The 24,029-nt window shown below is 47.2% G+C and overlaps 8 protein-coding genes across 8 annotated transcripts; 4 read left to right on the top strand and 4 right to left on the bottom strand.

Moving 5' to 3' along the window:
• Nucleotides 1–1,390: 1,390 nt before the first annotated feature.
• Nucleotides 1,391–2,856, top strand: HO173_006368 (uncharacterized protein; the record flags this gene model as incomplete). The annotated part of the gene is made up of 5 exons (XM_037308279.1): nucleotides 1,391–1,542; nucleotides 1,591–1,632; nucleotides 1,684–1,782; nucleotides 1,838–2,124; nucleotides 2,174–2,856. 5 exons carry the CDS (start codon nucleotides 1,391–1,393, stop codon nucleotides 2,854–2,856), a joined length of 1,263 nt encoding a protein of 420 aa, XP_037165053.1.
• Nucleotides 2,857–3,234: 378 nt separating this feature from the next.
• On the top strand, nucleotides 3,235–4,611 carry HO173_006369 (uncharacterized protein; the record flags this gene model as incomplete). The annotated part of the gene is made up of 4 exons (XM_037308280.1): nucleotides 3,235–3,508; nucleotides 3,559–4,216; nucleotides 4,267–4,442; nucleotides 4,496–4,611. 4 exons carry the CDS (start codon nucleotides 3,235–3,237, stop codon nucleotides 4,609–4,611), a joined length of 1,224 nt encoding a protein of 407 aa, XP_037165054.1.
• Nucleotides 4,612–5,379: 768 nt separating this feature from the next.
• On the top strand, nucleotides 5,380–9,903 carry HO173_006370 (uncharacterized protein; the record flags this gene model as incomplete). Its single annotated transcript, XM_037308281.1, has 5 exons — nucleotides 5,380–6,094; nucleotides 6,146–6,243; nucleotides 6,302–6,724; nucleotides 6,779–9,595; nucleotides 9,661–9,903. The coding sequence occupies 5 exons, from the start codon at nucleotides 5,380–5,382 to the stop codon at nucleotides 9,901–9,903; spliced, it is 4,296 nt and encodes a 1,431-aa protein (XP_037165055.1).
• Nucleotides 9,904–10,327: 424 nt separating this feature from the next.
• HO173_006371 (uncharacterized protein) lies at nucleotides 10,328–13,010 on the bottom strand (the record flags this gene model as incomplete). Its single annotated transcript, XM_037308282.1, has 3 exons — nucleotides 10,328–12,545; nucleotides 12,617–12,703; nucleotides 12,760–13,010. 3 exons carry the CDS (start codon nucleotides 13,008–13,010, stop codon nucleotides 10,328–10,330), a joined length of 2,556 nt encoding a protein of 851 aa, XP_037165056.1.
• Nucleotides 13,011–13,854: 844 nt separating this feature from the next.
• Nucleotides 13,855–14,682, bottom strand: HO173_006372 (uncharacterized protein; the record flags this gene model as incomplete). Its single annotated transcript, XM_037308283.1, has 5 exons — nucleotides 13,855–13,971; nucleotides 14,025–14,249; nucleotides 14,310–14,421; nucleotides 14,478–14,600; nucleotides 14,663–14,682. The coding sequence occupies 5 exons, from the start codon at nucleotides 14,680–14,682 to the stop codon at nucleotides 13,855–13,857; spliced, it is 597 nt and encodes a 198-aa protein (XP_037165057.1).
• A 401-nt stretch (nucleotides 14,683–15,083) lies between these two features.
• HO173_006373 (uncharacterized protein) lies at nucleotides 15,084–16,256 on the top strand (the record flags this gene model as incomplete). The annotated part of the gene is made up of 2 exons (XM_037308284.1): nucleotides 15,084–15,964; nucleotides 16,112–16,256. 2 exons carry the CDS (start codon nucleotides 15,084–15,086, stop codon nucleotides 16,254–16,256), a joined length of 1,026 nt encoding a protein of 341 aa, XP_037165058.1.
• A 410-nt stretch (nucleotides 16,257–16,666) lies between these two features.
• On the bottom strand, nucleotides 16,667–19,592 carry HO173_006374 (uncharacterized protein; the record flags this gene model as incomplete). The annotated part of the gene is made up of 5 exons (XM_037308285.1): nucleotides 16,667–17,247; nucleotides 17,302–17,519; nucleotides 17,571–18,033; nucleotides 18,086–18,265; nucleotides 18,323–19,592. The coding sequence occupies 5 exons, from the start codon at nucleotides 19,590–19,592 to the stop codon at nucleotides 16,667–16,669; spliced, it is 2,712 nt and encodes a 903-aa protein (XP_037165059.1).
• A 1,042-nt stretch (nucleotides 19,593–20,634) lies between these two features.
• On the bottom strand, nucleotides 20,635–20,912 carry HO173_006375 (uncharacterized protein; the record flags this gene model as incomplete). The annotated part of the gene is made up of 2 exons (XM_037308286.1): nucleotides 20,635–20,717; nucleotides 20,789–20,912. The coding sequence occupies 2 exons, from the start codon at nucleotides 20,910–20,912 to the stop codon at nucleotides 20,635–20,637; spliced, it is 207 nt and encodes a 68-aa protein (XP_037165060.1).
• Between the last annotated feature and the right edge of the window lie 3,117 nt (nucleotides 20,913–24,029).

The raw sequence follows: 24,029 nt of genomic DNA on the forward strand, positions 1-24,029 counted from the left end.
AAGGCTGGGATCGGATCCAACAAAGGTAGGTAGATGGAGGGGCATTGTCCGCGTTGTCCCAGGCAGAGGAGTGCTTCCGAGCGCGGGCGGCTGACTTCTACCACAGGACGACGGGAATTGGGAGTGGGAGTGGGAAGGAGGCAGGCAAGATTGGCGGCAAAAGTAGAGAATAATGGAATACTTTACCTTTGTTATCTGATTCGTATTTTGCCTTAGCCAAGCAGTAATAAATAATAATAATAATAATAATAACAATAAAATGGCAGAAAATCTAGGCACCTTGCGTCTGTCTCCCTTTTGGATGAGACGGGGATAATCTTTAGCCGGGAGTTGATATGAGAGAGATTATTTCTAGCCTAGAAAAATTATATCTTAGGCAGCGCTACGCCTACCTCCTTACCTAAAGGTACCTTACCTTTCTGATCTGTACACTCTCCTGCCGCTCCTGCTCTCTTTCTCTGTTCAACCTCCATGATCAACCACAGTAGGAACAAAAATTCTTATACAGTGTGACAACAGTAGTACTAGTACTTCCTGCCATTCGAGAATCCAAATTGCCCTACAGTACCCCAACCAGCCAAAAAAGTCTCCGGCCGAAACTTGGATCATGCAACCAGTGCAGCATCAGTTTCATTACCCGCATGACTGCCTTTGGAACCAATCATTACCACATCCACATATCGCTTGCTTGCTTTGCCTGATTGCCTCTCAGTCGCCGCTCCGCTCTGACTGTCCTGAAACGGCAGACGGCCAAGCACTTCCGTTGATCCTGCGAAGCCAGCAGAAAATATTATAATAGTATTAGGTTTGGTTACTTTTGCATCTATATCTACATATTGCCTCGTGCTAATTTGTTACAGCGGGCTTAGATACGAAAATGTCCATAGCGTGGCATCGCACTTGTCTCTTGACCCTAAAATTGTTGTGAACTCTACTTATCATCATAGCTAATTCTCATTTGCACCTTTGCCAATCAATTCACGAGAATGTGGACGCACAATGTAACTATACCCTCCTGGCGGCCTGATACTCTATCTGGAAGTCCAGGAATTTCCATTATGACTAGACGAGAGAGAGCGTTTCTCCGTATGGTAGTTCATATATTGTAGATAGTAGATAACGTACTCCAAAGAGCAATTGTGAATGGAATACAGTGTTACGAATTCATATTGAAATCCATACTGGTATACTATTCACCTCGCTGGATCGTGTGAATCTGCTCCTGGAGATTGTTCTTCCATCACATTTCCGTGCCAAGACATACATACTCCTTTCGATTAGCTCGTTTTTGACAACTCCCAGACAACATGCTCAGTCCCTGCACGAAGCATTTCATACCCTTTAGAGTATCGGACGACTTCTCACTTGGACGACAACACCCATATACATCATGGGCGAAGTTGCTGTGGAACATCCGCTGAATGTGATTCCACCGCACAAGAGGCAAACGCCATCAAATATACCAAGCATCGACATCGAAGGCATCATTAACGATGATAGCGATGAATACTCGACACTGAAGAGACTTCAAAGACATCTCGAGTAAGCCTCAACGCTCATGATGATCATACCGAGCTAAACTTCAAATAGGTACATCAACCTACAAGAAGAATACATTAAGGATGAGCAGAGGTAAGCCTGTGGCATGTGACTCTCAGAGATCGGTACCTGAACGGATAGCAGGAGCCTGAAGAGAGAGCTGGTACGAGCTCAGGAAGAAATCAAGCGGATACAGAGTGTTCCCTTGGTCATCGGCCAATTCATGGAAGCAATCGATCAGAAGTACGCAAGCCCCCTATAGTGATTCTTCCAGCCATGACGACTGACATACGGACAGCACCGGTATCGTGCAATCATCAACAGGTTCAAACTATGTTGTCCGCATCCTTTCCACCCTCGATCGAGAAAAGCTCAAGCCATCATCATCTGTCGCCCTTCACCGTCACTCAAATTCTCTCGTTGACATACTGCCGCCTGAAGCCGATTCATCTATAGCCATGCTCGGTGCTCACGAAAAGCCCGATGTGACATACGCAGATGTTGGGGGCTTGGATATGCAGAAGCAGGAGATTCGGGAAGCTGTGGAGCTGCCATTGACGCATTTTGACCTCTACAAGCAAATTGGTAGGTACATGTTATTCTCAAATATCAGGGCGTTGCTGATGACCAGCAGGGATTGACCCGCCTCGTGGTGTCCTCCTGTACGGTCCTCCCGGCACTGGCAAGACCATGCTGGTCAAAGCGGTGGCCAACAGCACAACGGCAAATTTCATTCGCGTCGTGGGCTCAGAGTTCGTACAAAAATACCTGGGAGAGGGACCACGTATGGTGCGCGATGTGTTCCGAATGGCGAGAGAAAACTCGCCTGCCATCATTTTCATCGATGAGATTGATGCTATAGCAACGAAACGGTTCGATGCTCAGACGGGTGCAGACCGAGAGGTGCAGCGCATCCTGCTGGAGCTACTGAACCAGATGGATGGCTTTGACCAGACCAGCAATGTCAAAGTCATCATGGCTACAAACCGAGCCGACACTTTGGATCCTGCTCTACTACGCCCAGGTCGTCTGGACCGAAAGATTGAATTCCCTTCATTACGAGACCGTCGGGAAAGACGATTGATTTTCACGACCATTTCCGCGAAGATGTCACTTTCGCCCGAGGTTGACTTGGATTCTCTCATCATCCGCAATGATCCATTATCAGGAGCAATAATAGCGGCCATTATGCAAGAGGCGGGATTGAGGGCTGTCAGAAAGAACAGATACAACATCATTCAATCGGATTTGGAGGATGCTTATTCTAGCCAAGTGAAGGGGGAGGCAAGCGATGTCAAATTCGATTTCTACAAGTAGCATCTTCCAGCGTTACATGCTTAAGTCTTTTCCACCACAAGATCTGCCTTTAGGGCTAGAGTCTCGACAACCTTGCCATCACAAGTGATCGGATCTCAGCATGACAGACATGAATGATCACACAGAGTATACCATCAAACGTCGCGATGCTGTTCATCAGGAGTATTGCTCGTGTGATCAGGTTTTGTTGCTTGGCGCTCCATAACAGGGGTCCCACAAGCGCTAGTCTAGTTGCGCAGGAGCGGTGGCAGGCAACCGCCGTCATCATCGCCCAACCTCCCAACTTCCCTCCATCAACAACCCTCTGCCATCTACATCAGCACTTTTCATCCCAACTGTTGTACTGTCCTACTTTATACAGCTCATTGGTATTCGAACATGAAGAGCGGTCTCCTCTTTGCCGCAGCGGCCTTTGCCGGCCTGGCGAACTGCGGCGTCCACAAGCTGAAGCTCGAGAAGGTGCCTCTATCCGCGCAGCTCGAGCATGCCGATATTACCACACATGCCAAGTCTCTTTACAAGAAGTATTCTGGCCAAAAGTTCATGGGTATCCGACCCGAAGCACACAAAGAAGAGATGTTCAAGGACACCTCAATCCATTTGGACCAAGACGACCACCCAGTACCTGTCTCAAATTTCTTGAATGCTCAATGTTTGTTCTACCACATCATTTCGACTATTTTGATTCTGACATGGCTCTAGACTTCTCTGAAATCGTCATCGGCACCCCACCGCAGACATTCAAAGTAGTCCTGGACACTGGTTCCTCCAACCTCTGGGTCCCATCAACTGAGTGTGGATCCATTGCTTGCTATCTTCATACCAAGTACGACTCATCTGCATCATCAACGTACAAGAAGAATGGTTCCGAGTTTGAGATTCGATATGGTTCGGGCAGCTTAAGCGGCTTCATTTCACAGGACACCCTCCAGATTGGCGACATCAAGATCAAGAACCAGGACTTTGCTGAAGCTACTCAAGAACCTGGCCTTGCTTTTGCCTTCGGTCGCTTTGATGGAATCATGGGTCTCGGCTATGACACTATCAGCGTTAACAAGATCGTTCCACCCTTCTACAACATGATTGACCAAGGCCTTCTCGACGAGCCTGTTGTCTCCTTCTACCTCAGTAACACCAACAACGGTGAGGGCGACGAATCTGAGGCCATGTTTGGTGGCGTGAACAAGGATCACTACACTGGCAAGATGACCAAGATTCCATTGAGACGCAAGGCATACTGGGAAGTCGACCTTGATGCCATCACTTTTGGCGATGCAACGGCTGAGCTTGACAACACCGGTGTCATCCTGGACACTGGAACCTCTCTGATCGCTCTTCCATCCACCCTGGCTGAGCTTCTGTGAGTGACGACTTCCTCCCATCCCACCGCTTGATGCTAATCTCGAACAGCAACAAGGAGATCGGTGCAAAGAAGGGCTACAATGGTCAATACACTGTCGAGTGCTCGAAGAGGGACGAGCTCCCCGATATGTCATTCACTCTCACCGGTCAGAACTTCACGATCGGTCCGTATGATTACATCCTCGAAGTTCAAGGTTCCTGCATCTCGTCTTTCTTCGGCATGGGTGAGTCCACCTCGTCTTCCATTCACATAATCAAGCTAATGTGTAATGTACAGACTTCCCCGAGCCCGTTGGCCCATTGGCAATCCTTGGTGACGCCTTTCTGAGGAAATGGTATTCCGTGTACGATCTTGGCAGCAACAGCGTTGGTCTCGCTCTGGCCACGCAGTAAGGCATGTGTACATTAGGCGAGGGACTGATGTCAGTCATGGGGGTTTGGAAAGAAAATTGTAGCCCAATGTGCTCACTGGAGAACTCAAGGGTTGGCGGGAAAGGGAGTTGCGGCACCACATTCTTTGCGTCTCTTCTGTACTTTACTCTTGCCCACCTGGTAACTCACAGGCACATGCGGTGATTGACAGGATTTCCTCATGTATTCGCCTTCTGTTTGATCCTTGGCAAGTGTAAAGACCGCTTGTATTTTAGAGTAAGAAACACAGCTCTCCAAATGAAATGTCGCGCGTTGTCATGTCTTTGTGTCTTAGGATACTATGTAGTCTAGAATCGCAGGACCTAAGTAGGTAGGTAGGTAGGTAGGTACTCGTAGCCCCACCAGTCCTGCTAGAGTTACCTTTAGCTAAGATTAAGGTATGCCCGCATTGATCTGCAGCTACAGCCTACAGTAACCTTTTTTTATATTCTTATGTCCGTGATTCTCTGTGAACCTGAAGCACCAACTTTCAACAAGGTTCTCCCAGTAGACAGTCTCGACAATCTGATTTACTGAATAATACTTGCCTCATTCAACTTTCCTGTCATCCAAAGCTTGCCACAGCCGTCATGAACCGGCTGACACATGTTCATCCTTATCGCGCATCACCTGAACCAAGTGGTAGCACAACGAAGCCTCGCATGCTCCAAAAATCGCTGCCTTCAATTATAGTTCTTTGACCTATATCATCCTACACTCGTAGATACCTGCGTACATACAGCTCTCGATATGGCTCACGAACACGATCTCCACAAGATGGCTGGGCGAAAGTTTACCAAGAAAAGGAAGCCACTCCGAGCTTCGTCAGTACAGTATCCAGCAAGATTGAAGGAAGGAGAAGATGCGCAAGAGGATGTCACAGCTGCTAAGGGCGAGCCTGCTCAACATATGAACCAATCCGTTTTCTCCATGATCGCTGCGGCTGGGCCCAAAGTTGACTTCAATGCTCGTTTCGAAGAAGAAGAAAGCAGTGATAGCAATGACGAAAACCAAGCGTCAGCCATTTCAGGCGGTGTCGATGAGCAGTCCAACCACCCTCGGAATCAGACACACTTGGACAAGCAGCATGAGGACAACCTTTCGAGAGAAAAGCCCGGGAGGCCACAAGGAAAATTTTCTGAGCACAAAGGCCTTCGTCCATTACCAAAGCTAGATCTACGGACAATCAAAGAGAAAACTTACATGTCCCAAAGTTTGCGGTTGCCATTAAGTGAAGTGTTGAACCAGCACGAAAGTCCAGCAGGTGTCACCCCACGGGATGCACCTGTGATGAGCATGATGCTGGAAGCACAGGCCGAGCTAATTACTTCCGCCCAACTCCCGGGCATCAAAAATACCGGTGCAGAAGAAAGCCATGATGTAGTTGGCAAGGAGGCTCCTACCAGCCTGGTGACTCGGCTGATGGAGATATTTGGCTTTGAGAGACCCGAAGACGTGGTATCAGGTATTTGAAACGATACTATAGATTGGTATCAACGCGCTGATAAGTTTGTAGAATATCCTTGCTGGCTTTTACAAAGTGTTCTACTCCAAGGGTATATGTATATCACCCAGAACCATATTTGTTTCTACTCATACCTGCCCAAGAAATCTGTGAGCTAGCCCCAATATCGTCAGAATCTCTACCATGTCTGGGCTCACACACGAGCAGAACGTGACCGCCAAATCTGGGCATCTCTTCAAAAGAGGCAAACAGAACCCAAAATTCCACCGATATTGGTTTGTCTTGAAGGGAGATGTTCTATCATACTATACTGATCAGTCGCGTCTCTACTTCCCAAGTGGCAATATCGACCTACGCTACGGCATATCTGCCTCAGAGAAAGGTAAAGATTTCACCATTGTCACGGACCAACGTGTGTACCATTTCAGGGCAGATAGTGCTACCAGCGCAAAGGAATGGGTTAAGACGCTCCAGAAGGTTATCTTTCGTTCTCACAATGATGGCGATAGCGTCAAAATATCTCTGCCTATTGAGAATGTCATTGATGTCGAAGAAAGCCCGGTCAGTGGGCTCGCAGAGACCCTCAAGATCCGCGTGGTAGACAGTGACGAGACGTACGCTGTTGAGGAGGTGGGAAGGCTCTACTCTGCTAGCTTTTATCCTGATGCTGACATACGAAACAAGTACTTCTTCTCATTCTTCGACTTCGGACACGACGCTTTTCATGTCCTACACACCATTGTGAACGACACAACCGCGCAAAAGATTCCTCGAGACATTCTGTCTCGTTCCCCAGTACATGACGATTTTCGTTCGCGCGATAGCTCTCAGCTTCCCAGAAAGAAAAAATCTTATGATCTGAAAGCGAGCAGTCCCTCGGACCCAGCGACACCCATTTTGCCTGATAGCGTTCGCGCGACGCTTGTCCCATTCTCTCCAACAGGTAGTGGGCAAGTCAGTCCTCGCGTGAGTGGCGATTGGGGAAGACGTAGCATGGACTTAAACCGGAAAAGCATAGACGCGGGTCGAAAGAGCATGGACTTTCCAGCCAGAGATCCCAATCGTACCAGCTTTGAACGAGGTAGAAGAAGTGCAAGCACTAGCAGAAACAGATTGACAAAAAGGCACCCGGGAACTAAGGCACAACCCACCGCGCCACAAGGATCCACTGATTCCTTTGTTCACTCACTTGAGCAGGGTCCCAAGTCTTCTGCGTCGCACGTTTCGAGCGACGAGACGCAAGCTTCAGGTAGCCAGATTCTGAATCGAAGTGATGTCTTCCAATCTCCAACCATCCAGCGTCTCCACGGTTCTCCACCATCAGATCAAGACAGCAAAGGAAGACGGCCAGTGGACTCGGCACGCTCCAACTCCATTGATGCGCATATCAAAAATGGTCCTCCAACCAGGACTTATAAGGAGCAAAGCGGTGTAGAAAGCCAAAGAGGCGGTGATCCAAAGAGCAATCAACCTTTGCAGTCCAACTCTTCACCCACACTCCACCAACTTGTCAAGGTAGGTGCATATCCTTTGCAAAGAGCAGCGGGTCTTGCCGGCTATCTTCGATCTCGATCAAAGAGAATGAGTAATTTACTCGCCACTGAGTCTATAAGCTACGTGGAGAAGATGTCCGGTATCTGGGCCGGAGGCCGGAAACACTACAGTGATGCAGAAGGCGTCTTATCCGATGATCGACTTCAGGATCTTGATGATGAGAACAATCCCACGAAGTATGGTGACCGCTTTAGGGAGCATTTCGCACTACCAGCATCCGAGAAGCTACAAGCAACTTACTTTGGGTATTTACAGCGTGTGCTGCCTCTCTATGGCAAGATATATGTCAGCAACAAGAACGTCTGCTACAGAAGTCTTCTCAAGGGTACCAGAACAACGATGGTGCTGCCGCTTAAGGACATCGAGACTGTTGACAAGGAGAAAGGCTTTAGGTTCGGCTACTCGGGGCTTGTCATTGTCATCCGTGCTCATGAAGAGCTCTTCTTTGAATTCTCTCGGCCCGAAGCCCGAGACGATTGCGCAGTCACCATCTTGGAGAGATTGGGGTCGATGGGTTTTTTGCAAGACTCCGGGTTGTTGACGCAAGAAGACAAGGAAGAAGCCGAGACAGCCAAAGCCGAGAATAAGATGCTACAAGAAGCGAGGCAAGCCGGCCATAACACCCACCAGCTCAAATCTCCAGAAAGAGTGAACTATGTCGAGCATGCGCAAGAAGCACCGCCGATGTTTTTTGACGACCCTCAAGCATCGATCCTCAATTTCAAGCCAACCGAATCTCTTCGAATCACATGTCTTACCATTGGATCAAGAGGGGACGTCCAACCGTATATTGCCCTCTGCAAAAGGCTTTTGGAAGAGGGACATAGACCAAAGATTGCAACCCACGCAGAGTTCAAAGGTTGGGTCACGAAGCACGGAATAGAATTTGCGACTGTCGACGGTGATCCGGCTGAGCTGATGAGGATTTGCGTGGAGAATGGAATGTTTACGTATTCTTTCCTGAGAGAAGCTTCCGTTAAATTCCGAGGCTGGATCGACGAGCTTCTTACATCGGCCTGGAAAGCTTGCCAAGATACAGATATACTCATTGAGAGCCCTAGCGCCATGGCCGGCATCCATATCGCAGAAGCTCTAGGTATTCCCTACTTCCGAGCTTTCGCCATGCCCTGGACACGCACCAGAGCTTACCCTCACGCTTTTGCCGTCCCCGACCACAAGATGGGTGGCGCATATAACTATCTCACCTATGTCATGTTCGACAACATCTTTTGGAAGGCGACAGCTGGCCAAATCAATCGCTGGCGCAAGAAGGAACTTGGGCTTCGCAGCACCAGTCTCGACAAACTGCAACCTAACAAAGTTCCCTTCCTCTACAACTTCAGTCCTTCCGTTGTTGTCCCCCCGCTCGACTTCAGCGATTGGATCCGAGTCACAGGATATTGGTTCCTCGACGAGGCTTCTGATTGGTCGCCACCGCCCGCCCTCATCGAATTCATCGCGAGAGCGCGGGCCCATGAGAAGAAACTAGTTTACATCGGCTTTGGCTCCATTGTCGTCTCCGATCCCGCTGCTCTGACAAAGACTGTAGTGGAATCTGTATTGAAGGCAGATGTTCGCTGCATCCTCTCTAAAGGCTGGTCTGACCGTTTGGGCAACCGGGACGCTACTGTCGCCGAAGTGCCTCTTCCTGCAGAGATCCACCAGATCACGTCCGCGCCACATGATTGGCTGTTCAAGCAGATCGACGCAGCTGTTCACCACGGTGGTGCTGGTACAACGGGCGCTAGTCTGCGCGCCGGACTACCCACGATTATCAAGCCCTTCTTTGGCGACCAATTCTTCTTTGGATCCAGGATAGAGGATCTTGGTGTGGGCACATGCATGAAGAAGGTCAATGTCAGTGTGTTCTCGAGAGCATTGTGGGAAGCGACTCACAGCCAGCGCATGATCAGCAAGGCGCAAACCTTGGGGGAGCAGATTCGCAAGGTAAGCCACATACCCTGTTTGGATCCTTTCCTTTCTCAATTGAACGCACCGCTAACCGATCCCAGGAAGACGGTGTAGGGACGGCAATCAAAGCCATTTATCGTGACCTGGAATATGCAAAGACCCTGATCAAGCATCGCACCGATTTGGCTAATGATGATACGGCCGACGGTGCCAATGAGGAATGGACATTCATTGGTGACGAGAGTGATCCAGAGTTGGCAAGACGGATTGCAGAGTGGGAGCCTAGAAAGAGCCTTCAGGTCGGAGAGGGAATGGGAAGGCAAAGTCTAGATTTGGGGGCCTGAGTAATTGTGGTTGATGGTGTGGTAGTGTCTGGGATGAGGTCGTCGGGTAGCAGGCTTGCTTTTCATGGAATTACTGCTGTATTTTGAGCGAGCGGGAGCATTGCCCTGGATAACGATGGAATGATGGAATGATGGGTAGAACAGGAACACCTGCGGACAGGGTGACGGCGTCAAAATAGAGTAGGTTTATGCCTCTCAACTCCATCACAGGATCTGCCATATGGAATATAATGTCACAAACTTGCTATCTCCGGACTGTTTCGGCGGATGACTAGGATGAGAAAAATTTTGTTGGAGAGAGGTCGTCTTTTGGTATCAAAGACTCAATGCATGCATGCTTTCAATCATGCCACATCGGGCACGCCAGAATCGCTAAAGTATGTACACACTGAATGTTATTCATGCACGAGCAACAAGGGCGATGCTAACCCTCGCCGTGGTCTTCACTTCCGTCCTTCTCCAATTCTCTCTCCAATTCATCCTCGAATTCACTCCACCCATCTCCCTCCTCTTTTTCCCCATTCACTACTGCTCCAACTCCAGCCTCCTCCTCCTCACCATCATCTTTCTCATCCTCGTCCCCGTCAGGCTCGGCCATAGTCGTCTGGCTCAAAGATGTTAGGCCATTCCCAACCGCTTGCTTCTTCTTCACCTTTCCAGCGTTGCCGTCTTCACTCTCATCACCGCTATCGTTCTCCTCTCTTCCTCTCTTTTTACCGCGCATCCCCAGCTTCGAACTACCATTAGTATCCCCACTAGCGACGCTGTCTCCGTCACTGTCTTCGGCGTCACTACCCAGGAACTCAGCAAGCTCGTCATTCATGCCGCTCCAATCCTCATTCGTACCACCAACGGGGCTAGCTTCATCCACGTCAATTTCCGAGAGAGCGACATCTTCGAACTCAGATTCGTCTGGGTCGACATGACTTTTGTTTGGTTTGGTTTTCAGGGTGAGTGTGGGCTTGGATGGCCTACTACTGGTGTCCGTGTCCTCTCCACTTTCGCTGGCAGCGGGTGATTCACTCTCGCTAAGAATATCGTCGTCGTCTTCGTGAGGACCGTTCTTCCCTTCCGTATCAAGAAGATAAGGTCTCTCGTCTACTTTCGACCAGCGGTGGATAGAGTCTGTGAGCCACTGAGGGTTGACAATTTTGATCCTGCCTTTGCCTCGTTTGATCGCTTTTCTGACTTTCAGGGTTCGATTTCTTGCCGCAACAACATGCGTAGTCGACCTGCCAACATTTTCCTCGATCCGAGCGCCGAAGCTTCTTGCCAGGATCGCTGAATCAGTGCTTCCAACATCCACGCCTAGAGGAACAACACCTGAAAAGACGATAACAACTCCGGCGAGGACTTTTGATTTCACCGACGGCAAAACTATCTCGATGTCCGGCACGAGGTCCAGATCGGATTTCTCGCTTGGTAACTTGCGTTTCTGCCCACCTCGGAGTTGCCCCAGACGGCCACCTTGCGCGTCGGATAGTCGGCGGTAATAGATGTCGTAGAAATCGGTGTGGACTTTATGGAGAGACTCTTCGAGCTGGAAGAGCTCACGGTCGTGGTCCTGGAGGAGGTTATGCTTCGGCTTGTCTGGTTCACTAGAATCGTCTGAAGAAGGAGATGCATTGCCAGAATCTCCATCTTCGTTTGCTGCGGCGGACCCTATCGCAGCATCTTCTGCCTCTAATTGCTTCTGCTTCTGGAGCAAGGGCCGGTCCTCAAGTTGAGCCGCTAAAGCCTCATCCTGGCGGGTTGTTTGCGCTTGCCTTGTCGCTGGATCGTTACCACCACCCATCGCTACTAGCTGCTCCAGTGCTGAGACATTGTTGGCTGCTGGAGCCTCCGACTCTCCAGCAGATGGGGTCGCCAGTTCCTGACTTGTATTGCCGTTGATTGTAGGCTGAAGCTCCTCCTTCGTAGCACCTTCAGTTTGATCGTCACGGGGCTCGGGGCCTGCAATGGCCGCCGCCTTCTGCGACGGTTTCGGTCCAGGCTTCTTGGGCAAGAAGCTGGAATTGATGTCCCCGATACCGACGAAAAAGTCATATGGTGTAACTTTGATAAGATTCGGACTCCATTTCCAAACGTCCCCCCTGTCGTCAATGATGACTACCATCTTTGTATCCACGGGGAAGAGGCGTTGCAGATTTTTAGCTGTGGAGCTTCCACTCTCATCGCGAGACAGTATTCGATCGCCAAATATTTTGTGCTCGGGATCTATTATGTTTGCAATATTCTTCGCGTAGGCCCTTGTGCCCATGGTGTAGATGTGTAGCTCGTATATCTTTGAAACATTTTCCAAGAAGCCTTTGAGCCCAGGACGAAGTTTGATATAGTACCAACATCCTCTATTTCCCGGTCCATCGTCTTTCAAGAGGAATGCGCGAACGTCTTTGACCGCGTCGTGGTTTGGGTTGTGCCCATCTTTCTGCCAGTCGGCGACCGTAGGGTCAACTGTAGCCTGAATGATGGTCTGGTCTAAATCGACAACGAGGGACAGTTTCTTCGAAGCTAGCAAACGCCTTTTGGCTTCGTCATCTGCTCTTGCTGCTTCATTTTCGCTGATGGTGAGCGAGACATTGTTGTGAACCATATTTATTGTCGCTCTCGAGGAATCGAGTTGCTCGGTCACATAGGATGACCTTTGAAGATGAGGGATTAGCATTTGCCACCATGAAGCTTGCAATGACAGACGGAGCTTTCGGTGACTTACTCGCTCATGTCCTTGCCGCAGGTAACGCACATTCCACCAAACTGGACGCTGTGCGCGCATGGTTCCTCGATCTCAGCTATATTCACACTTGAGTACGAATCAGTATACTGAAGCCTACTAGGCATGGATAGTGGACTGCGTACTTTGGCTTGGAGATGACCGCGCCCTCGTCGATTTTCCAGTTGATGAGCACGCCCTCGACGCTGGATTCAAACCTAGTCGGGTATTTCTTCAAGGTCTGCCATGTATTACCTAGACTATCACCTTCTGTCACCTCGGTCTCATAGACGTACGAGAAGAGTGGTGCGAACTTGTCGACATGGTCGTTGGGTTGCTTGAGCAGCTCGGTGACGGTGATTGGGTAATGAAGGCTAGTGGGGAGTCGCAGCAGCATTGATTATGGATATTTGGACGCGCAGGCTTTGAGTGGTCATGTGTACGGAAATTTACGTGTTTTTGTGGTTTTTTCTATTCGTTTGTCGGACCTTTCCCCCAAGCATGCGAAGTCAGGTGGGGTGTCGTGTGCTTTGTTTGAGCGGGGGTGAAGGTGGACATGGAAACCCTGCGCCAAAGGTGGCTGGTTGGTGGAAGGGAAGTAATAGCAGGTGAATTTGAGTGAGGAGGAAGAAATGATGCTTTGTTGTTTGGTTGTGTCAGTGTTGCGTGGAGAGCTTGGGTAGCGGATTTAGCAATGCGCGAAATGCTTGATACCGAAATACCTACGGGAGACAATAAGTACAATTTCTTGGCAAAGAATTATTTTGACCGCAAAACGACCGGAGTGGATCGTTCTTTTTAAAAGTAGTTGCCTGTTTTTGAGCCTCTGGATCGCTATTCCCAAAGCGGCTACTACTCCCGCACAGCCGAGGTGCATCAGAATTGAGATAAGGTGAAGTAGGTACTTTAAGGTACATTACTTTATACCAGATACTGTACTCACTCATACACCAACAGACCAGTCAGGCAAGCATCATCTTCCTCAATCAATCTTTCAATCGTGACTCTGGCCAGCCAATCTTTTAATCTTGACGACTGATCCGAAGCATAAGAGCTGGGGTGACGTGATTCTAACGCTTCATCTCTGGCTTCTGAAGTTATGAGGATACTTAGCAGGCAATCGGATGCGCTGGACTAGGACAATGGGTCAATGGGTCAATGTGGGAAGCTTTATTGCAAGGTACTGCTCTAGATGCCGCTTCAATTCAAATATCATTTTCCATTCTCGCCAGATCCTCTTCTTAACCATTTGGCAGTCTTTTCTTCTTTCCATCAACTTCCTCCCCAGACTCCGCCTTCTCTTTCCTCTTCATTGTGACATCCCAATTGTACACTCTTGCCGTTGCAACCTCCAAGGTCTGTAACCAGGAATCAGCTGGAGCGATCCCCTAAATAAAGTCAGAGCTCTTACGGTGATCTGCTCTCTTAGGAAATCCAAATCTTCTTCGCAATTCTCAAGCGTCTGCTGCGCGCCGGACAGCTTTCCTTCCAGGAGCGTCTCCGCTTCCACGATTGGATATGCGAGCATCACATTTGCACCCAACCACAAGTAGACCTCTTCCGTAGGTGGCACGAGCGCTTTAGCGTAAAGAGTATCGTTGAGCTCGAATGTGGCTTCTATAGCATCCGAGTCTGGCTGCACAGCGAAATTTGAGAAATTTAGTCATCAAGGACATCGCCCAGACATGGAACAGACCTTTCGGGTCTTCAAAAACCGTACTGTATCCAGTGTCTTTTGTATGTCTGGTACTTTCTCATCCAATCCAGCCTTTCGCCTTTGTGTGTTGGCTTCCATGAACTGGTATTTGCTAGATTGCGGAAATCAATCAACATCTTTCCAGTCACAGAATTGAAAAGTGCGTACGATATCATCTCCTGAAAACTTTTCATCGTCCCATCTACTTCCGCTCTTGAGGAAACATAGTCCTCGACCTTGTCCACGAAAGGCGCATAAGGGATGCCTCGAGGATTTGTCTGTGCATCTTTGCTGTAAGGAGGTCGAGAGTCAGTATACGACTTGGAGACAGAGATTGTAAAGAGAGTGCGTACCCTTGCGCCTTGCTTGACATATCCTCTTAATCTTGAAGTTGGCAAATCACTGTTAGAAATTCGACATAATGTAAGCCACATTCGGCCGTTGAGACGGCCCGCATGCGCCACGCTACCCCGATTTTCTTAATCATTGGGAAACAAAACAGTTCCCACGAGCACCCTATATTATCATAATCTTTATAATATCTTCTAATAATGATAAAGTTTTAGAGAATTATAACCATCGTTGTGAATTTATTCCTGAAATTTCAATTTTCAATTTTCGCGGGGGGGGAGGTGCTTGCGGGAACTTTTTTATTTCCCAATGATTACTCCGTAAGGACAAGTGCGTTCGAGAGTTGTTTCTTGTTGGAGCATTGTTTCAATTTTCCAAGTTGCCAACAACCGCTGCAGCAACATTATTGACAAGTGATACGTGATGCTTTTTCGTCCCAGCATTCGTTGTCGCCAACCTCAATCTGGGCCAATACTCTTTTCCCCTCGTTTCATCATCTCTTCTTCTAAAACCCTATACCTCCCAATCCGCAATTACACCACTCCACGCGAATACCAATCTAAACCCAGAGTCCCACTTCAACGCTCTCAGGCAGCATCTGTCGCCCTCAATCCTCCTAGCACCACACATCCACCCCCTTTAAGCCTCCCCGAGAAGCCTCCCGACCTCCCAAAATACAAGAACTACTTCCGTGTCGGCAAAGCTTACGGTGTCTTCTACAAAACCGGTCTCAAGGCCATTTGGACAAACTACAAGCTCGCCCGAGCCCTTCCTAACCATATCTTCTCCAGTGGCCAAGCTAAAGTTCATCAAGCCGTTCGCCATGGTCTACTGTCGCGCGCGGACTTTCAACTGATCCGCCGTACTCGACGTGACATCAACAAAGTGCCACTGTTCGCACTGATATGGCTCATTTGCGGAGGGTTTACCCCGTTGATCGTTATTTTCTTCACCGGGGCTGTCCCGCGAACTATATGGATTCCCAAGCAAGTGCGAAAAGCGCGCGAAGAAGCGGAGAGACGGAGGTCAAAGAGTAGGAAAGAAAGCGTAGTTCTTTTTGCCGGCCCTCCACGGCGATCCGACATAGAATCAATGCCCGATGAGCCCCAGCGTAATGCCTTGAAGTCCTACGCGCAATCGTTAGGCTTGTACCCTGCTTGGTGGGATCGCTGGATCCCTACTCTGGTTCCGACGTCGTTGATTAAGAGCAGAGTATACAGGAGGCTTGGAGAACTGGAAGTGGATGACTTCGCTATCGAGAGGGACGGAGGTGCAGGGAAGATGGCAGGAGAAGAAGTACGGATGTACGTTATACTTTCCGAGGCAATTCTACCCCATTGATGCTGTCTTATGAGTCGTCAGACATGCCTAATGATTTCTCTGCTCCTAAAACATGTCTCGCGACTCAGGGATCCTCCAGGAAGAGTAATGCTGACTCCGAAATCACCAAGGGCTTGTGAAGAGAGGGGAATCGATATTCTGGGAAAGGAGGAGAGAAACCTGAGAATGGACCTCGAGCGGTGGATGGAGCGGGGAGAAGAAAGGGATAAGAATGCAGACGAGAAGATCAGATATCCAATTGGGACTGGGAAATAGCGAGGCACGCTCTCGGCGAAGAGGTGTACATATCATCTTCCAGGTGTTGGAAGGATCCACAGATCTCGGGTGTTAGTAGGGTTAGACGGCTATTCTACTTAGACCTAGGTAAGCATCGCAAATAAAGACACTCGGAGACCCATAATGATATCGAGCTGATCTTGATATCTACGCTTATGACATACAAGACGTGATGACTGATGACTGAGTTCTGTTGACAAATGACGACCATGCCGTCTTTGAAAAGTCCGAGACCATGTGAGACCATATATCATTGCTTCGAAGGACTGTTGGGATCCCGATCATTGTACTGCTGGACAACGTCGTCAAGACATACCTAAAATGGCACCGTAATGCGCATATGGAGCATGTGCTAGGTTTTGATCAACATTCACAAAGCAAGCCCCACGCTACTGCTGGTATTTGGCGAGCTGGGCCATGATGTCCTGTACACTCTGCTGCTGGCCTGATTGCTGATGCTGTGCTTGCGTGCGTTGAGAAGAGGGTCTGCCGTGAGGAGTGTGAAGGAGAGATGATAGAGCTGGGTTGTTGGTGAAAGTTGGATTGGACAAAGGGCCAGAAAACGCGTTCTGTTGTTGCGGAGGGCCTGCGGGATATTGATATCCCTGTTGTGGTGGTTGCTGAGGGGCAATATTGCTTAATAGAGAAGCCAGACCTTGAGATTGTCCTGGCTGCAGAGGCGGCGGATTTGGCTGAGGATTTGTGGGTGTCTGAGGATTCTGCGCCATTGCGCCCAGAAGCTGCTGAAGTGAAGACCCGTCAAGAGAAGTGATGAGGTTTGCGAGATTAGCTTGTGCACTACCTAGTGGAGCCTGCTGTGGGTGCACGGGTTGTCCCTGGTGAAGATACTGTGGTGCACCATACGTAGGGCCACTGGGGTACTGTGTGGGCGCTGGTACAGGCGCTAGATGTGTCGACTTGGCTCTTACGACAAGTTCAGCAGCAACGTTAGCCTGTAGATCTTCGTACTCTAGGGAGTTGTAAGCGTGACAGTCAGTTTACATGGGTCTAAAGAATATGTTACCATCGAATTGAATGTTGTTCACCCCCAGGCTACGATTGAAGACCTGCAACGGGATCTTTCCAGTATTCTGTGATTTTCGGAAAATTTTAACCACCGCTTGAACCCCTTCAACCATCTGTCTTTTGACGACTGCTGCAAGAGAGACTCGAGGTAGCTGAAGTAAATCGCAACGGAGCCCGCGATCACGGAAAGACTGCTGGATGTAGGCAACAAACGTCCTAGGTACGATAATTAGCTGTTGTCCTAAGAAAGAACCGGCCACAACGTACCTGTCAACTTCGTCCACCAGGACCAATTGAACATCTGGCACGTCTCCAGGATTTCTTCGAGGTATTGGGAGGTCTGCTTCGTCATCCAGCTCCCTTGCCCTAGGGCTCCGGCTTCGAAATCGCCCACCTCTATCATACGGAGACCTTGATCTGCCACGAAAGTACCGATCTGGACTTCTGTCTCTGCCGCCTCTGTAATCATCTCGTCCACGAAAGCCTCGAGGCGAAGGAGAGCGCAGTGGACGGTAATCGTCTCTCATACGACGCTCAAAAGGGTTAAGAATGCCGCTTCTATCGTATCGATCTCCGCCAGAGCCAGATCCTAAGCCTAACCCACGTACAGGTCCACCCCTTCCATAATCTGGTGAACGTGATCTTCTATTGTGTCCTGCCCTCAGGCTGTCCCCAGCAGCTGTTGCAACGGCGTTGCGGGTGTTCTTCTGGGGTTTCGATATCTCGAGATCTAAAATTATGTCAGCGCCAAGAAGTATGTTCTGGACTTGACCCTCTCTTACGTATCTTTCTCCCTTTGATCTCAATAGCTTGCTCCGATTGCAGCGCGTGGAAGCAAGCGTCAGCGTCATGGTATTGAACAAAACCATATGCGCTTTTCATAGAGATCTGGGCGATCCTGCCGTACTTGTAGAAGACATAGAAGAGATCCCGCTTGGTAACTTTCTCGGTGTACAGATTGCCTATTCCGGAGTAAGTATACGGAGGTAGATCGGCGCTGAGAATAGCTCAAAGCTCACCAACGAACAACCTAGACCCTTGCGGAAACCTATCCCATGTACCCTCGGATACATAGATCTCCTCGTCGTGCAGAAACTCCTCATATTGCCGTTCAATTTCTGGTTTGCGTGGATGTTCATCTTCGGCCTCTTTTGTTGACGTAGCAGGCTTTCCTCCATTCTTTCCATAATTGTCCCTCTGGCGATACTGCGAGGTTTGTGGACTACGTTGTGGCTGGTTGGGTTTGGACAGGGACTGCTGGAAGGTGGCCAGGGGTGGAGGAGGGAGACCATTGGGGGCAACACCGTTGCTATGAGGGTAGCCTTGTGGGGGTCGGTATGTACTACTTGGCTGGGCATTGTATGAAGTAGGGGCGTTGGAATTTTGCGGAGGTGGTTTATGGTATGATCGGATGTCCTCTCCAGGTGTATAATTAGGGTGGATGGCAGGCTTTTCTTGCGGCGGTGGGCGTGGAGGGAGACCAGCTGGGATGGGGAGGGTGGCGATGGGAGTTTGGGCGCTGCCTGGACTGGGCGCATTGAATATGCTTGAGGGAGCAGTAGTAATTGAGGAATGATTTTCTGCTGGGGGAGCAGTGGAGGCGGAAGAGGATATATTGTCCAACAAAGCTTGATAGTTCACTCCATCACCATTTACATCTGAGTCGGATGTCCGGCCGTGAATATCAGAGTCTCCAATGACTTCAGCAACTCCAGCATCAGAATCTTGGCTCACAGGCACAACGTAAGAACGCTCAGTGGAATTGGAATCATCTTGGAGGATATTTGAGCTGGGCTTGTAGCTTTGGGGCTGGGCAAGATATGTAAAGTTAAGTTGCGTGTTAGTCGATAGAGGTTCAGCGGCGCCGATAGGCATAAATGGCCGAGCGATCGTGGTCAAATGGTTCTTTGAAGTTGCAATCTTGGGCGGCTCCGGAGTCCCATTTTCAAGGTTCTCAGGGTGTTCACCACTGCCGTTGAGGTTGGATCCTATTTCCAAGTAGTCACGTGTCTCTTGATCGGTATTGTCAGTAAGAGGCTCCGCGGATTCTGTTGCCCTTGGAGTCATCTTGGAAACGTCTTGGGGGAGACCATTGATCCCCACTGTAGCTGAGACCTGGGATCGATTGGGAGCTTCCATATGCGTGGACATCTGATTGAATGCTATATCATTTTGATTCTGCAAGACCGGTATGTTCTGAGGTTCTGGAATATGAACCGGGACAGGACTTTCTGGGGTCAGAGCCTCCGTTCGGTAGTGTGGCGCCTCGGATGGTGGACTGGAAGTCATAGGTGAGAAGGAAGGGAAGAGATTAAATTATTGATGGGTCAGCATTTACTACAGGAGTGGGCAAGCAGGGCGTGAAGGGGAGAAATCTAGCGATATTAAGACAGTGTGTGAATGTCGATAGCTTCATCACCGAATCAAACCCTTGTCAGGTCCGTCAAGTGAACGTTGGAAACGTGATTTGACGGGGTACACAGTTAGACGATATTTCCTGAATCCTGATGAGGTTCAAAAAAAATCGAGCTTGTGGTACCTAAAAACCTAAGATAAATTTTCACTAGCCGATGATATGTTATGCGGCCAAACTTTATTCGGAATCCTAGCTCCATTAGCTTCGATGGTGACGTCGTTTTCCGTACAAATCAAGTACCTTGATGAATTTCCGCGCGTTTTGAAACACGTGTATTGAATCACGATTCACGAAGTGTATGTGTTCACCATCTTCGATACCATGGAAGAAAGTTAGTAGTGTAAAGTAACAGGATAAGTTTTACGGTATAAATCTATGCTGAGCAATATTCATCACATGTAATAGTGCCCTACTCCGATCTTTGGCTGCGGGTCGTTCACCTTACCAGAATTCCGAATTCTTAATTACTTTGGTGTAGCCATCGAAATCAGGCAGAGTTCAGAACGCATCCAAGGTCTTTGACTTCTTATCTCCTTTTCCCCCTTCTTCCCCGTTGTTGTACTCTGCATTCCCTTCATATACAGCGGTTGGTGTATTTAAGCATAGCAGAAGAGCGAGTGAGAGTCCTCAAGTGAAGGTGAAAGTGGTCTCTGGCTTCCCGCTCAAGGGTTCTCCCAACCAAATTACGAGTAATGCTTGAATTAACATTTATTCTTTGCATGGCAGCTACCCGATCTTGGGCGAACGACTGGATTAAGTCTATCGAGAAGTCCTTCCAGAAGACAAAGGCTCATCAAAATGGATCTTCCTCGATGTCGGTGCTTCTCCTCGACAAACGAAACGCCCTACGAGTATGCCATGCAGTACCTCGAACGCCCATGCTGTTCTGTCTCCTACCCAGTCAACGACTCGCGGTCAGACTTTCTTCTTGATATTCAGACCCTGCAGACTAGCCCTAGCCGCTACGAATATGCACGAACCGGCCGCCATCAGTACACCTTTTCAAAAGTTAGAGTTCTTATTTGGAAAGAAGAAACAAGAAGAAAAAAAGAAACGGGAATATATCTACCACAAAATATCTGAACGTGTAAATAATGCCCTCCCTCCGCAGCTATGAGAGCCCCGCCTATTGGAGTTCCCACGAGGGCGGCAATACTGATGATAGCAATCGGACGGTCTTCGAAGTTGTACATGTTTCTAGGGTAACTTGATTTTTGGCTGCCCAGACCATTCTCTTTACTCGAAGTGCAGTACTTCGGAGAGGTTCAAACTGGGATCACTTACACATTGTTCCAGTCCTTACACCAATCTGACGAATGTCACTGATTTGCGCTATCAAGGCGGGTGCCAAAGAGACGAAGGCTCCAGAGCTGAAGCCGTAGAATGCAGCGAAGAGTATGTAGGCTACGTTGCCACGGGCAGGTAGCCAAAGAGCGAGAACCAGAATTGTCGAAAGGAAGATGTGATGATCATAACATTGTATCTACCCAGGCGGTCGGCGACGAAGCCAGGGAGCGTACGCCCGAATATTGAAACGGCGTTGAGGACGGCGACCAAGTACCCGGCCAGATTCGCGCTCATTCCGTTGGACTCGGCGGAAAGTATTATGAAGCTGAATGGTAAGAACATGCCGAAGAAAAAGGCGAAACTTGCTAGGACTGTGAATAAGAAGGGGACTTCTCGGAGAGGCTTGATGATTTTCATGATATTCCAGGGTTTGGGCTGAGGTGGTAGGCGAGACTTCACAGTGAGATTGGCGTATATCAATAGGCCAAGGATTAGGAATGCCGCCGCCCTTATAGACCACCTCAAACCACGCTCTGCCACGAGTCCTTCGACCATGATGGGGAAGATCACCTACATTTCAATCAGCTTCTAGATCTCGAACCCGTAGTATGGTCAAAAAAAGAAACTATACCCCTCCAAGAGAGCTGCCAGCAGCCATGACGCCGAAAGCGAAGGCGCGCCTTTTGAGGAACCAGGTGCCTATCGAGTTGAGAGCAGGGTAAAAGACGAGTGACGCTCCGAGCGGTGAGCATATGCCTACGAAGTGTCAGGTATCATCGCATCTTTGCACCGAGGTCCTTGCCTTGAGATAACAGGAATTAGTAATACTCAGTAGATACCGACGCCGTCATCAGGCCGAAGACATGCAGGAAGGACCCAACTAGAAGAAGATATCGTGGGCCATGGTTGTCGTACATCTTTCCCCATACTGGACCCTAGCAAACATCAGAAAGAGACACGGAGAGCTCTCCAGAATCAATTCAAATACCCCAGCGAACATCATGAACGTCTTCGAGGCAGGGATCCAGGCTATCGTGCTCGCAGAGTAGTGTGACAGTTGATGCGTCTCATAAAAGGCTTGGAAGACTCCAATGGCTGTAATTGGAGATCAGGTTAGCAACCGGCCAACGCCAGGGCACAAAAAGTGGATTCTTCACCATTAATCCAACCAAAACTACAGAATAAACAGCAAAAAGCACCCGAGACTGCAAGCCAAGCCTCCCAGCCGCCGTCCGGGAAAGCACCTGAGTCCATCATGCCTGATTTCGCCATTTCGTCCACCTTCGCCTTCGTTCTCGACGTTTTATTATAGGCTTTATTATAATAATAATAATAAAATAAAGAGATAAAAGTAATAAAAGAGATAGAAGAGATAGAAGAGATAGAAGAAATAGAAAATATAAGAAAGATAAAAAGATAATTAAAGAAGATATAATAAAAGAAAAGATAGTAAAAGAAAACGTAATAGAAGAAGAGATAATAACGATTTTTTTTACGAATTAATAGATTAATAAATAAAGCTTAAAAAACGATAAATTAAATTCTTAGATATATTAATATTACTAGTAATAAAAGTTTAATATTATTTATTATAATTATATCGAGTTATTATAGAATTTTAATAAAAGATAGATATTTTAATATTACGTCGAACTTATCGAATTTTAAATCGAGTATTATTAGATATCGAATACTTTCGAATATTATCTCGTGAGATATATTAAGATCGATAGAGGATTTTTCGTAATAATTTATATAGGCTAGTTATATAATAAGAATATTATAAGTATTATCTATAAATAAGAATTTATTATAAGATTTAACGTATCTACTCTAAAATCCTCTTTAAGAATCTTCTTATATTAAATTATTTTTAATCTTATAATATCGTAACTTAAGATTTCTTTCGAGAGTCTTCTAAGAAAATAAGTCTTCTATAATTATTTTCGTAAATACGAGTATTAAGCCTCGTTTTCGAAATCTAACTATTAGAAATTATATTTATACTTTTTAATTTCTAACTTTAAATTTAAGCGATTTAGCTAGATTTCTCGCGGAGATAATATTCTCGAGATATTAAGAGAGGTTAATAAAGTAAATATAATAAGAAGAGATATAATAAAACGCGATATAATAAGATAAGATGTAAATGGGATAGAGTAGGCTATAAAGAAGTATTACGTTAAAGTATAAAATATAACTTAGTTATTATTAATAGAATTAAGAAGATCTTCTAATTTAGAAATATTCTAAGCGAAAATTCTTCTAATTTTTAAAAATACTTCTAGAATCTCTATAAAATACGATATTATTTTATACTATAGCTACTTATACCCTAAGCCTTATTAATACGAGTCGAAATATTCTTCGTCTATAATTTTACTAAGACTCTTCAGATATAATTAGTAAAACTCCTCTATCGATCTTAAAGTAGTAAGTTATACTCTCGAGTACTAAGTTTAATATAATATAAATTCTATATAAATATCGACTTTCGACGCTACTTCTCGATTTTTATATTAAGAATTAGCTAAGCGAGTAAAGAAGATCTTATTATATAGCTATATAGATATATAATAAATAAAGCGATTTATTTATAAATTTAGATACTACTATAATAATCTATTTTAATTCTTTATATAAATTATCTAAATTAGAGATAATCTATTTAGCTCGAGAAAAAACACTTAATATTATAACTTTTAATCTATATTTAATCTACATTTAGCCTATAATTAATCGCTTCTAATAGCGAACGCTTCTTATAGATCGCTTTCTAGTCTTTAGTTCACTTAATATCGTTCGAGAGTCTCTTAATCTTATACTTATCGACGCGTATAGTATAGAAAGATACTTATATAGAATTATATAAATATTATAATTAATAGTAGTAAAAGAATTTATCTATATAGCTCTATAATCGTATCTACTCTCATTTACGAGCTACTTCTATTTACGCTTATTTTAAATTCGATAATTTTAACGTTTATTATATTAAATCTATAAACGACGACTATAATATC

This window comes from Letharia columbiana (genome assembly GCF_014066305.1).
Source record: "Letharia columbiana isolate WasteWater2 chromosome Unknown Sc0000018_s1, whole genome shotgun sequence".
In the NCBI taxonomy this organism is placed as follows: Eukaryota; Fungi; Ascomycota; class Lecanoromycetes; order Lecanorales; family Parmeliaceae; genus Letharia; species Letharia columbiana.